Here is a 13,945-nt window from a genome sequence, read left to right on the forward strand (position 1 = left end):
GTCAGCAAGCTACTCTGTGAGGGCCCAATGGGTACACCTGCTATGTTCTGAATGTACAATTCACTTAATTGGTGTGCAGCAACTTGGATAAATCAGACCTCTTTACATCACTTCAGTGCACTTGCCTATTATAAAGATGAATAGGTGGCAAGTAAAAGAAAACACAGGCAAAGCTCATTTTACTGTTTAAGCCTACATTCAAGGCCCTAACAGACAACAGCATTTAATTCAGCTCTATTCTCAAGTCCCCCAAAGCATAATGAAGGCAAACTCAAGCCCCATAAACAATAGTTTTTCTTTCCTGGGAAAAATATCATTATACTGTCCCCAATAATTGGGCTGCCACAATTAAAATGCTGGCTTTGTGGAGGTAATAAGGTCCACTGTTGCTTTAGAACTGTACTTACACTAGAAAGTAGTGCCATCTTTCATCATCCACGTCAATAAAGCTAGCAGTTTCAATAAACCACATCAAAAAGGTCTGAAGCCTTTCATGATATTCTCGAAAGCCTCTACATGTCATGTCAGCCTAGGGAAAAAGGCAGGAAAAGTCAGGTGAAACTCATCACTGAGGTAAGTGAAAGTCTGCAGAGCACAAAACTATCTACCCTGTGGGAACCATTTACAAGTGTCAGGTTAAATATGTACACAAACATACAGGCAAAACAAAGCTGGTTTTAGTGCAAATTTAAAAAAACCATTTTTTCTGATGCTAGAATTATTGAATATACAATCCCATACATGTTCCAGGCAGAGGGAAATATTTCTTTTTACCTTATAGATCTGAAAAGTAAAATTTTCTCCTCCTGTTGGACAAGAAACTGAGTATGTATGGAGTAGGGTTCCAAATGGTTTGAAATCAGCTTCCTTTTCCAGCAAAGAAAGAAAATCATTTGTGTTTGTGCAAAATCCAGGTGGAATTATTTGTCTGATTTTCCCTTCAACATCATCTGCCTGAGGAATAGAGGATTAAGAACAAAAATTAACAAATTTAGTTTTTAGGCAAAAATGTTTTATTTCTTTAAAATGGACAAAACTGGTTTAGGTATAGTGATTAATCCCAGCACTCAGGAAGCAGAGAAAGGCTGATGGATCTTTGTGAGTTTGATGCCAGCCTGGTCTACATAACAGTTTTAGACCAGCCAGGGAGAAAACCCATGTTTCAAAACAAAACAAAAAAAAATTTAGTGAACAAAATCAACAACTACCACAAAGCTTCACAATTAAACTAAAGAAGTAAACAATGCAGTGAAATGAGAAAGGTTAAGTTTTATATAAACAAACTACTATCACAAAAGTCTGAGGTAAACGTTAACATAAAATAAGCTAGAGAAGGCAGGTAGGCTAATAATAAGTACAAGAGTAATGGCAGTGCCATTTAGATTTCTAACGTCATACAGAAAACAATTATTACTTACCACCCTTCAAGACAATCTTAAGCCAAAACAAAAGGCTGATTATTATTATACACATGTCAAAGAAACCATGTTATGAAAAGATCACCAGCAGTAAGTGGTAAGGCTAGATAGTCTGACAAATGAATAGCAAAGTAGACAGATAAGACCCTCATATGCTACACTAAGATGATAATTTTTAAAGTATCTCCACTTAGGAAGTACAAAAATCATATGAATGGTTATATTATCCACCCATCTCTACAATGTGACAACTTTCATAGACTTGGATTTGTGATCATATAAAAGAGAAAAGACTGGACAACAAAATTAAACTCAGAGATTAAAATTACCCTTGTTAAACAACCTCAATGAATGAAAACTATCAGCTGAGCAGACTTCATAATCCTTTTGAAAACCCCAAAGACCACTTGATTGAATACATTTACTACTTCTCTTTGACCATGAATATTTGATGAAGTCTTACAATAAAGTATTACTGCTTCTCACCAGGCAATAAAACTTAATGAATTGGTCTCAACTTAACAAAACCTTATCCTTCAATACAGTCCCTAAAAGCCTGACATTACATTCAACAAAATGAGCTTGCATTCTATTCAAACTTTTTCCTGAACAATGAGGCCAGGTTTTTACTTAATGGAGTTTGCCGTGAGTTCAGCTGTAATGTTTGTATTGTATCTATTTCCACAAGGACTGACACAAGAACACTTTGTGTTAACTTACTAAGCAGCTCTTTCATACCGTTTACATGCATGATGGGTATTAGTTCTAAACCAAGACCCTTGCTACTTAGCATTCAAAACAGGGAAATTAAGATGCTTAGGACAAAATACACTACAAAAGGCTAATACAACATGCTCCTAATTCCTATCCTTTCAACCATCTTTTAACTAAGTAGGAGCAATGCACCTGCAGATGAATAGTACTTTATTATCACTGAGTTACATTTTAGGATAGAGACACAAGGACAGAACTTATCATAATTGAGTTTTATTTTCAATGCTTTAGTACCAACATTTACATATGATTTATTTATGGTCATAAAAATAAGCTATTACTTAAAATATGGCTTTTCAACATTCTGGTCGACAGTTTATTTCTAATGTGTACAGCAGTACTTGCAAGTCATTCTCAACTGCAAGTAAACTAAGTTTGATAAATCTCCTTTATTTTGAAAATACACACTATTTGAGAAATATTTTCCCTGAAACTGTGAATGTAAAGAAACACCCAACTTCAATAATTATATGAGAAAGTATTTTAAAAGAGGAATAATTGCAATAGATTTGTTATGTAGTAATTAAAAAAATAGTGATTGGTAAAATAGCACACTATAATTGTAGTTTTTAAATGTCAGGGGAAAAACACAGTTGAAAAAAATCACTATAGGGCAACTTCAATATTGTGATTTCAACTTTTAAACTTATGATTTTAAACCTTTAAGTTTCCTTATGTCATATCTCTGAAGCAAGGCAGGAGCTACAGAAGCATGATGAGACTTTACCTGTCTTGCATCTAGGAAGCAACTTCAAAGATCTCCGTAACTCCCAGATTTCAAGTCATAATTCTGTTGAAAGGCTAACTAACTACTCCCAAATCCGACTGATCTTAACCTTAAGTTGAAAGACTACATAACTTTCAGTACTCAAAGATATGTTTCCAATAAACACCATTATATAAAAGCCCCCCTTGCCCCGGGAGGATGGAAGAAGGAATCAGATGCCCTGGAAATAGACTTACTGGTGGTTGTCAATCACTATGTTAGTGCTAGGAATGGAACTTGGGTCCTCTACATGAGCAGCCAAGCCAGCACTCTTGAGCACTGAGCCATTTATCCAATCCTTTGAAGTATCTTAAGGACATACTTTCTCACCATGGCCATTTAGAGTTCCAATGTCCTATGCTTTGTTACATGAGAAAATGTTCCTATGGAATAACTTTTTTTTTTTCATCACTGCACAAAGCAATGTGCCTGAGAAAAACTAGTAATATGTTACAAATATTTAATTTGCTTTTAATTTATATATATTTGGAAGTACAATAACCTTTCTAGATCTTATCTTAAGCAGCACTGTTTGTCTAAGTTTGTCCCTGAGGAGTTATTTTTGAGGTTGCAATTAAAGGCACATTAAGTAAGTGGAACATGCAATTCTTTATTTGGCTTATGTGTCACAAGATTTAGCATATTACTATAATTCTAAGAATATCTAAGATATGCTACAAAAAGCAAAAGAAGTTGTTTCTTCTTGACTTGTTTCCATTCTCCCTTCCCCTGTCTCAGTCCTTTGAGACAGGGTTTCTCTGTGTTGCCCTGCCTGCCCTGAAACTCACTCTGTAGACCAGGCTGGTCTCAAACTCAGAGATCTGCTTGCTCTGGCTCTGTGCTGGGATTAAAGGCATGCACCACCACTGCCCAGATTTGCTTACTTTCATATTATGATATTTCAGTTTTAAATGTGGAAATCTTAAGTATTATTAGTATTAAAATGTGAGTTTTTCCACTACTTTATTTATGGTAATTTGTTTCCTGACACTGCATTACTTTTACTACTCAAACTAATAAGCAAGATGAAGTTATCAATATGTAGTTTTACAACTTTCTATGACATTCTATTTTTAAAAAGATTATGGGTACATTAGACTAGGGAGGTAGCTCAGTTGGTAAAGCAAAGCACATGGACTTGACTGAGTTCAGTCCCTAACACTCATTTATAAAATCCAGGCTCAGTGGCATGCACTTGAAATCATAATATTGTAGAGGCAGACATACAGATCCTTGGAACTTGCTAGTTAAACCTACTTGGTAAGTTCCAAACCAGTTAAGACCCTGCCTCAAAATTAAAAGAAAACGACAACAAAGGTTGGTAAAGCACAAGGAACAACACCTAAGGTTATCCTGGCCTCACACATTTACAACTACATTTGCATGCACACAAAGATACGCACATACACGCACACACAAACGTACACAAGCATACTTTATAAAATGTAAAGGATTTTCATATGGCTAGGCTTAGTAGTACAGGCCTATAACCCCAGTTACTCAGATAGCAGGTAAGAGAATCCCACCATCAAGGCCAGCCCAGGCTATATAAGTTCAAGGTGAGCCTGGGCCAGTTAGTAAGAATCTTTCTCAAAAATAAAAATAAACAAATATCTGGGTATATAGCTCAGTGCCAAAGTGCTTGCCTACTATATGAATAGCCCTTGACTCCATCCTTAATACTTTTCTAAAAAGAAGTTAAAGATTACAAGAAAAAAAATTAAATATTCTTTCATCTGTAAAATTCAATCCTCATTAAAGGATAATAAAATAACTGAAAACTCATAAGTAATACAACCTACCCTTACATCTCATGGTCTCTATCAAATCTCTCCCAGAAATACAACTAGAAAAACAAAGTTTATATATTCCTCCATTTAGAATGAAATTACCTCAAAGACGACAGAGGAATTAAAAAAGCAAAGGACAAGCAAAGATGACTACATCAATGTCTGAATAATCAAGGTGGCTATAAGATAATGGCTAGTAAAGAGGTTTCTCCGGCATCTTACCTGTGCTACAGAATTTTAGGTACAATTGTAGAACTCTACTCGGGGCGGGCGGGGGTGGGGGGGGATGATAAAAGATTAACGAATGGGAGCAGTGAGATATTCAGCAGGTAAGAGTGCCAGCCATTAAACATAGTGACCTGAGTTTGATTCCCAGCACCCACACGATAAAAGTAAAAAACTAACTTGCACAAGTTGTTCTCTGACCTCCATGCGTGGTCTCTGGCACACGTGTGCCTCTGACATACACACAAGCATGCAGACAACAAAAAAAATTAATGTAATAGCAAAACTGTAATAAGCAAATTAACTTTTGCTACCTTCTACTCACACCTTAAGAACATAGGCTTGCTTTTTTTTTTTCTTTTCCAGACAGGGTCAACATGTAACTCTGGAACTATGTAGACCAGACTGGCCTTGAAAGACAGTAATATCAAGGGCTAGAGAGATGGCTCAGAGGTTAAGAGCAGTGACTGTTCTTCCAGAGGTCCTGAGTTCAATTCCCAGCAACCACATGGTGGCTCACAGCCATCTGCAATGAGATCTGGTACCCTCTTCTGGCACATAGGCATACATGTAGTCAGAACTCTGTATACATAATAAATAACTAAATCTTTAAAAAAAAAAAAAAAAGAAAGACAATAATATCTGGCAGTATCACTACTTCCTAGGTAATGGCTTTTTATTTTTTATTTGTTTGGTTTTATTTTTTGAGACAGGGTTTTTCTGTGTAACTGCTCTAGCTGTCCTAGAACTCACTTTGTAGACAAGACTGGAACTCGAACTCACAAAGATCTGCCTGCCTCTGCCTCCCCGAGTGCTGGAATTAAAGATCTGCACCACCATATCCAGCAGCAGTGGCCTTTTTTTTCTTCCTTATTTCTCTCCCTCAACCATCACATCTGTTTCAATCCCAAACACACTGGCTCTATCAATAAATAATATTCTCAATATGACAACTAATACTGCAATGTTCTGGTTTCTGGTCTCCCTTTTTTCAACTTTTACCCACTATAGCAGGTTGTCTGCTTGTTTTGTTCTGAGACAAGGTCTCAAACAGCCCAGGCTGGCCCCCAACTTGCCATGTAGCTTTAGCCCCCCCCCCCACTTCCAGGATGCTGGGATTAAAAGCATGCACACATGCCAGACTACCTTCTTAAAATGTGAACTGTATATTGTATACCTCACCACCTGTTTAAAAACCTATAAAGGATACTATTCTTGCCTCTTAGCAATACCTTATCCTCACACAGAAAATCCCAAGGCACTGCATAATCTAGATTTGTCACTCTCTTCAACCATCCCAGCAAAATATTTCTAATACTCTCTGAATTTATGATTTATTTATGGTAAATTCTCCAAGAGCAGAGAATGTTTTATTTACTATATTCCTGGCATCAGCAGAAGACCTAAGTGTGGTTCCCAGCACCCTCACTGGGTGGTGCACAACTGCTTGTAACTCCAGTTCCAAGGGATCCAAAGCTCCATTCTGGTCTCTTTGGGTACCCACATTCACATGCCATACCAACATACAGACACATACATAATGGGGAGGGAAAAGGACACAGGAAGCCATGGGGAATGAGCACTATTGCTGCAAATTGAAACAGAAACCAGCCCACAATGCCCAAACAAACTACATTCTTTAAAAAAAAAAAAAAAAAGGAGGGGGGATGGGAGGATTTTGCCTTAACACTAAACAAATGATATTTGACCACGAAGCAAATAAGTAACCCTACAAAAACACTATACAAGATTGATTGATTTCTTATACTTAACATAGTACTTCCAAATGGAAACCCTAGCTTTCAGAAATGGAACAATTAGAAGTTAGTACAAATAGCTATTTTCACTACATGCAGTATTTGAAAGATTTATCAATAACCAAGTCAATAGTTCCTTTGGAAGAAATCAATTTAGCACTATTAGCTCCAACATTAAATCTCTCTCACACACATACACGTGCTTCAAATGACAGCGAATTTTGTACTGTACAAAGGAAAACATTAGTTGTATTTGAAATCAGAATACTTAGTATGAAATATTTGTATTCTGGAGAAATTTGACCATATCTAATAAGAAAATCTCATTACTGAAAACCTCTATTTTAATAATTTATTCAATGCTGGTTCAGATGGAATTTAGTTGCAAACATTCACTTATCATAACTACAGCACTAATCACAATCATCTTTCTATCAACAAAATTAAAAGAAAATTTCAAGAGATACAAACTATGAAGTAAAGCAAATACTAAGTACAATTACATATTATTTATCTGTCAACCTTGGTAATTTTAAGCATGACTGAGAAGTACAAGAAAACAAAGAAAAAGAACAAGAAGTAACTCAAAATATTTCTAATACTAATATTGAATGTATAAGTCCTTTTCTTTTTAAAAATAATTATTTTATTATTGTTTTGTGTATGGGTGTTTTGTCTGCATGCATGAATGTATGTATACTGTTGTGTCTGGTGCTTACAGAGAACAGAAAAGGGTGTCAGATCTCCTGAAACTATAGTTACAGACCATCCGGGGCTGCCTTGAGGGTGCTGAGAAGGCAACCTCAGTCTTCTGAAATAGCAGTCAGTGCTCTTTAACTTCTAAGCCACATGTCCAGCCTGTGGCTGTTCTTAATACATTTGAGGTAAAAGATATATCAGTTACTCTGCACTGACCTTTACACATTGTATGCATGTATTGAAATACTATGTTGTATCCCATAAATAAATAAAACTATTATGTGCCAATCAAAAATTTTCTAAAAATTAAGATCATTTCAGGCTTCTTTCATGCTGTATAGATATTATACATCATTTCATTAAATATACCAATATACTAATTTTATATAGATGGTTAAGACCCTCACAATGATACATAACTGACAGTTAAGAGCATAAAACATGGAAGAGGAAAAACATACAATCAAGAGGCTAAAAATCAGAAGTAACTTGGTGGTGGTAGCACATACCTTTAATCCCAGCACTCAGGAGGCAGAGGCAGGTGAATTGCTGTGAATTCAAGGTCGGCCTGAACTACCCAGCAAGTTCCATGACAGTAAAAGCTATGTAAAAAACCAAATAAATAAAAATCAGAAGTTAAAATAAGTTGTCAACTTGCACGTCTACAATAAAAACAAAAGCCCACAAATAAAGCTCTGTTCATCAAAGTGAAGGTTTTCATAGAGAAGGTTCACCCAGGAGATGAGCAGACTCAGGGTTATGATCACAGGGTTATAAAAGAGACTGGCAAACACCTCCTATAATCTGACAGCAACAACACTGCAATTATGAAGCAACAACATTGCGATTTCTCCTCTTTAGAACCTTAACACTTAAGACCTCTGTTACACTCAAGTGGAAAAGTTAAAATATGTTGTTTCTGTTCTTACCTCCACACAGTCAAAGTTCTCATCAACTTTAGATGCATATTCAACACGGAACATTGTTGACAGGCTACCAGCAATATAGTACAGCAGGATCTTCAGACCCTTGTAACCAAAAGCAGTTTCACTGAGATGAAAAGCAAAAACAAAAACCAGCCAAAATCAATTTTTGCCAAGTCTTCAAAGAGTATTACCAATACACATATAAACAAATTTAAAATCCTAAAATTGCCCGTGAAGTTAAACTATATTTACTTGTTTAAAAAATTAAAGGAAATGAACATTCACAATGATAGTGGCTAAGCTTCAAATAAAGAGAGAGAGAGAGAGGTTTGAAGTGCCTGACTCAGGAAAGCTGTCTGGGTTCAATGGGTATGTTAAATAACAGTGAGTACTGTTAGGCATTACCACTGTTACTATGCCTGCTGCTGTTGCATTAAACCAAGACCTAGCTAGGCAAATAGGTATGGCCTTGGGCAGGTCCTTTCAGCTTACCACTTGCTTTATCACCAGCATCCATAGCTGTTCAAAGTAGTGATAACATCCAACCCTTCTGTGAATTCCAACTCTGATCTCTACTATCATAAAACACTGATATTCCCTTTTCAAGAATCTTGGGATTCTAAAATTTCTGGATCAGAAGAATCTACAGTCTGGGACTAGAGGGACTCGAAGTAGGAAGGAGGCTTTTTAGTGAGAGTAATAAAAATATCTAAATTGATTATATGGATGCAATTTAACATAAAGCTAGATTTCATTCATATTTTTAAATGAATTATTTTTAAGTTGATTTATATTTTTATTATTATGATGATGATGATGATGATGATGATGATGATGTGTGTGCCTGTGTGTACAGTCAGTACCAAGAGGCCAGGAGAAGAAGACATTGGATTCCCTGAAGCTGGCGTTAGAGGCAGATAGGAGCTGTTTAAATTCTAAAGGAAAACATTTTTATAATAAAGCAAATCTGTTAAAAACAAGACACGTTGACATTTCAGAGTCTATATATAATAATATTTGATTACTGACATTCAAAAGTTCATAAAATGCCCAATCTGACACATTAATTAAAAATACATATAAAATGTGTTCCATGCAGAGACATTTTTCAATTTAAAAATACATTTAAAGCATTAAAAGTCTGGTGGTGGCCCATGCCTTTAATCCCAGCACTGGGGAGGCATACAAGCAGATTTCTGAGTTCAAGTCTCACCTGGTCTATAGAGCTAGTTCCATGACATGTTTTTTTGGAGACAGGGTTTCTCTATGAAGCCTTGACTGTCCTGGAACTCAATATATACACCAGGTTGGCCTCAAACTCACAGAGATCCACTGTGCTACCATACTTGGTCAGGCACCTTCAGCCTTAAAAGCATCTCCCCACAGACTACTTATAAATTAATTACAAAAGAAAAAAAAAACTTCAACTGTATAGTGGAGACATCCTCCAGGCTCCCCTAAGCTACCTCAGCAAACAATGGAACAAACTACATTTATGGACCTTCTGATGACATTAAGGATACAATACTACCTTTATTGAAGAATTGAAAAAACAGGCACTACTGAATTTGTAAGAAACAAAATCAAATCCAGGGTTCTATAAAGAGTCTATACAAAAATGTCTATTATACAAAACAGAGGCTAGAAAATTTCAGATGAAAAGAGAATGAGGAAATGTAGCAACTAAATGCAATGAGATGCAAGAGGAGACTAAAAAGTTACTGGAAATGACAGGGCAGTGGTGGTGCATGCCTTTGATCCCAGCACTTGGAAGGCAGTGGCAGGGGGATCTCTGTGAGTTCAAAGCACATCTGGTCTACAGAGCAAGTTTCAGGACAGCCAGAGCTATACAGAGAGACACTGTCTCAAAAAACAAATCCAAACAAACAAGTTACTGGAAGCTATATTTTAAAATGTATTATAAATTATGCATATTAGAAAATAGTACTATATCAATGTTAAGTATCTTAAATTCTTATCATTTTGCCATGGTTATAACTCTTTTAGGAGATGTATACTATATTTAGGCTAAGTCTTAAAATTCAGGATCAAGAAGCTGGAGAGAGAGCTAATTGTTAAGAACATACACTGCTCGTCCAAAGGACCCAAGTTCGGTTCCCAGCACCTACTTCAGGTGACTCATGAATGCCTGTAACCCCAGCTCTAGGGACCAAATGTCCTCTTCTGTCCTCCATGAACAATGCATTCATGTGTACATACCCACACATGTACACATAGTTAAAAATAAAATATATGTATACAATTTTTAAATACTTTGAGACAGGGTCTATGTATCCCTGGATATCCTTGCACTATGTAAAGCAGGCTGGACGAGAATGTACAGAAATCAGCCTACTTCTGTCTCCTGAGTGCTGGGATTAAAAGGCATGTGCTGCCACACATGATCTTCATGTATTTTTTTTAAAAATTCTGGATCAAATCTGCAACCTATAAAACAATTCAACAGTACAGTAAGATGTATTAAAAGGAAATTATTGAAGCAATTTTAGCTAAGGATTAGAGAATCCACCAGGCATGATGGTGCATGCCATTCTAACTAGCTCTTAGGAGGGAGGTAGAAGAGGTGTAGGTGGACAATGAGTTCAAGGCACAGAGCTAGTATGAGGACAATGTAGGCTACATGAGACTCTACCTTAAAACAAAACAAGAACCAGTAAAAGCAGAATCCAAATGAAGAGAATGGTGTTCAATAAATTACTGCAACTTTTTAAACAAGGTAAAAAGAAAATAGTAACTTACCTCATTAACAATGTATATAAGGTTTAGGGAATCAAAATAGGTGCTAAATATCTCAGGACATCTTTAAAGTTGTTTTTAGGGTCTGGGAAGATGGCTTAATGGGAAAGACCACTTGCAACATAAGCTTAATAAGCTACGCTTAAATCACAGCACCCACATGAAAAGCCAGGTCTCCACACATGTGCCTGTAACTACAGTGCTGTGGGGAGTAAAGGAAGGAGAAGAGCTGGCACTTGTTGCCACTGGCCTAGCTCCAGGTTTCATTAGAGACCCTGTCTCAAAGGAATGAGGACAAGTGATAGAATAGGACACCAACATCCTCCTAAGCTTTCTGTGCACTCCTACGTACTCAAGTACACACATGCCCACACACAAACACAGTTTCTTGAATTGCTTATTTAATCACTGAGTATCACCTGGAACTTTGTAAATTTCTGGGGTTATGCTACATTAGAAGTAGTATGACAAAAGGTAGGCAAAACTAAAAAGTAGTAATAACTATGGGCTCTGGATTGTCTGACTCTGAACTCCAGTCACTTTTATGTTCTTGGGCAAGTGTTCAATTCCACCAGTACACAAAGTACAATGATTAATATTGCAGTGAGAATTAAAACATACATGTATTACCTACATAGTACTCCATGCATAAACTATTATTCTAATGTACATTTTAAGATAAATTATAAAGAGTAAAAAATAAAATATGACTTTTAAATCCTAAAAGAAAAAATGGTTTCTTGCTTTTTCCACATTAATTTGGCAAATATTTTATGTTACTTACTCATCCCCAAAGAGCTGATGGGTATATTCAGGAAAGAAAGTTCTAATGTCATTCTCAAGATCTTCAGGAAAACGAACTGTTCAAAAGAATAAAATATATAGACATTAAAGTTGACAAACATTTCTATTTCAAGAATTCCACTATAGCTATGATATTACCAATATTTTTCTTACTTAAAATGTTTCTTTGTCTTACATAATATGCTAGAGTCTCATGAGACTAATGAACCCTGAAAGCTAGATGATACTAAAGCTTCAGTCTCATTTATTTATTTATTCTAAAATTGAGAAATACAATACAACAAAGGCATGTGATTTAGTTTTATATACAATGAAAAACGTAAGAGGAAAACAAACCCCCCAAAAATATACTTTGATGTTAAAAAAAAAAATTACAGCATCTAGGAAAGGAAAACAATACTGTATAAAACATTCTAACAAAGATAAGGTGAGTGTGATGATGTCCCTAACATGCCATCATGAAAGAGAGAAAATGTTTTTAATCAGTGTGAGAGTGTGTGTGTGTGTGTGTGTGTGTGTGTGTGTGTGTGTGTGTGTGTGTTGGTGGTAGTGGTGAGAAAACAACTATGTAGTTGGTTCTCTCCTCCCACTTTAACTTGTAAGGACTGAACTCAGTTCAGATCAGGCTTATCCAGCTTAAGCAATCTCATCAGCAGTTTTCTGACTGCAAGATGACATTTATTTTTTTTACTGTTATTTTCCCACTCTTGAAAATAATGCTGCTTGGGAGCTGGAGACATGTCTCATCATTTAAGAACTCTTGCTGCCCTTCTAGAGAACTTGGGTTCAGTTCCCAGCACCAGAAGAGCAGATTACAATTGTCTGTTAACTCCAGCTACAGGGGAGTCTATGCCTTCTTCAGGAACCAGGCACACATGTAGTACATATACATACACTCAGGCAAAACAATCATACAAGTAAACAAAAATAAATCTTTTTTAAAAATTAAAAACAACGCTGCATGAGCCTAGTGATACAGCTCAGTGCCCAGTATGACCAAGAGAACTGAGTATAATCCCTATACTGTTAAACAAGCAAGCAAATAAAATAATGTTGAAATGACACTCATACATATCTTATTGTACTTTTATGAATATGTAAGAGGGGAAATATTTGGTATTTGGTAGTAGAAAAGTAAAAGCACCGATGTTTCTGTTTAATTGTTTTTTGTTTTTGTTTTAAGACAGGGTTTCTCTGTGTAGCCTTGGCTGTCCTAGAACTCACTCTCTACCAGGCTGTCCTGGTCTCACTCTATAGACCAGGCTGATCTCAAACTCAGAGATTTGCCTGCTTCTGCCTACAGAGTACTGGGACTAAAGGTGTGCACATCACTGCCCAGCAACCTTATTTCTTATAAACACTGCTTCAATGCCCTGGGGCACCAGCATCGACATTAAACTCATATTTCCGAATCTTGAGAATACCCTCAACTTCTATTCCAACTAATCTAAGCTGGAAGTGGATATGTTTCTGTTGCTTTTATTTGTATTAGTTACGGATACTTAATTATTGGATGCTTTCCTAATACAATTTATGTTATGAAGAAAATCTTGTCAAAGACCTAATGCTAGACTGATGACAATGCTCAGTGAGTAAAGGTACCTTCTGCCAACCCAGACAGCCTGACTTCAATCCTAGGGAACCACATGGTGGAAAGAGAAAGCCAACTCCCAAAGGTGCCCTCTGACTGTCTTACTACTTCCAAAAAGAATTCATTGAACAAGAATGTAATTTTTTAAAAGGCCACAAGCAGCTGAAGAATGAAAAGATAGAGATGGAAAATTTCCAGTTTTCCTCAGCATCACACAAGGAAAATAAATGCAAATAAATAAAGCACCCTTGGCTAGACTTTGCCTTAAGAAACATTTTTATGTTTCTATGAGCTCAATTTTTAACAGCTAAGCCACCTCTCCAGCCAATTTTTTTTTAATTTAAAAAAAATTATATATTTTTTAATTTTATTTAATTTTATTTAATTTTATATAACAGTCCAATTAAATGAATACAAACATTTATACACAATATTTGG

The 13,945-nt window shown here is 36.1% G+C and overlaps 1 protein-coding gene across 1 annotated transcript in view; it reads right to left on the reverse strand.

Moving 5' to 3' along the window:
• The window catches only part of Hat1 (histone acetyltransferase 1), a 42,425-nt gene that overhangs the window by 16,154 nt on the left and 12,326 nt on the right, over window positions 1–13,945 (reverse strand). The window contains exons 3-6 of the mRNA XM_051184502.1: window positions 11,897–11,972; window positions 8,359–8,479; window positions 775–954; window positions 408–529 (exon numbers count right to left, since the gene is read on the reverse strand). Coding sequence (XP_051040459.1) covers window positions 408–529; window positions 775–954; window positions 8,359–8,479; window positions 11,897–11,972 — 499 coding nt within the window. The remainder of the gene's footprint in view (window positions 1–407; window positions 530–774; window positions 955–8,358; window positions 8,480–11,896; window positions 11,973–13,945) is intronic.

Source organism: Phodopus roborovskii, unplaced genomic scaffold, assembly GCF_943737965.1.
Source record: "Phodopus roborovskii unplaced genomic scaffold, PHOROB, whole genome shotgun sequence".
Taxonomy (NCBI): Eukaryota; Metazoa; Chordata; class Mammalia; order Rodentia; family Cricetidae; genus Phodopus; species Phodopus roborovskii.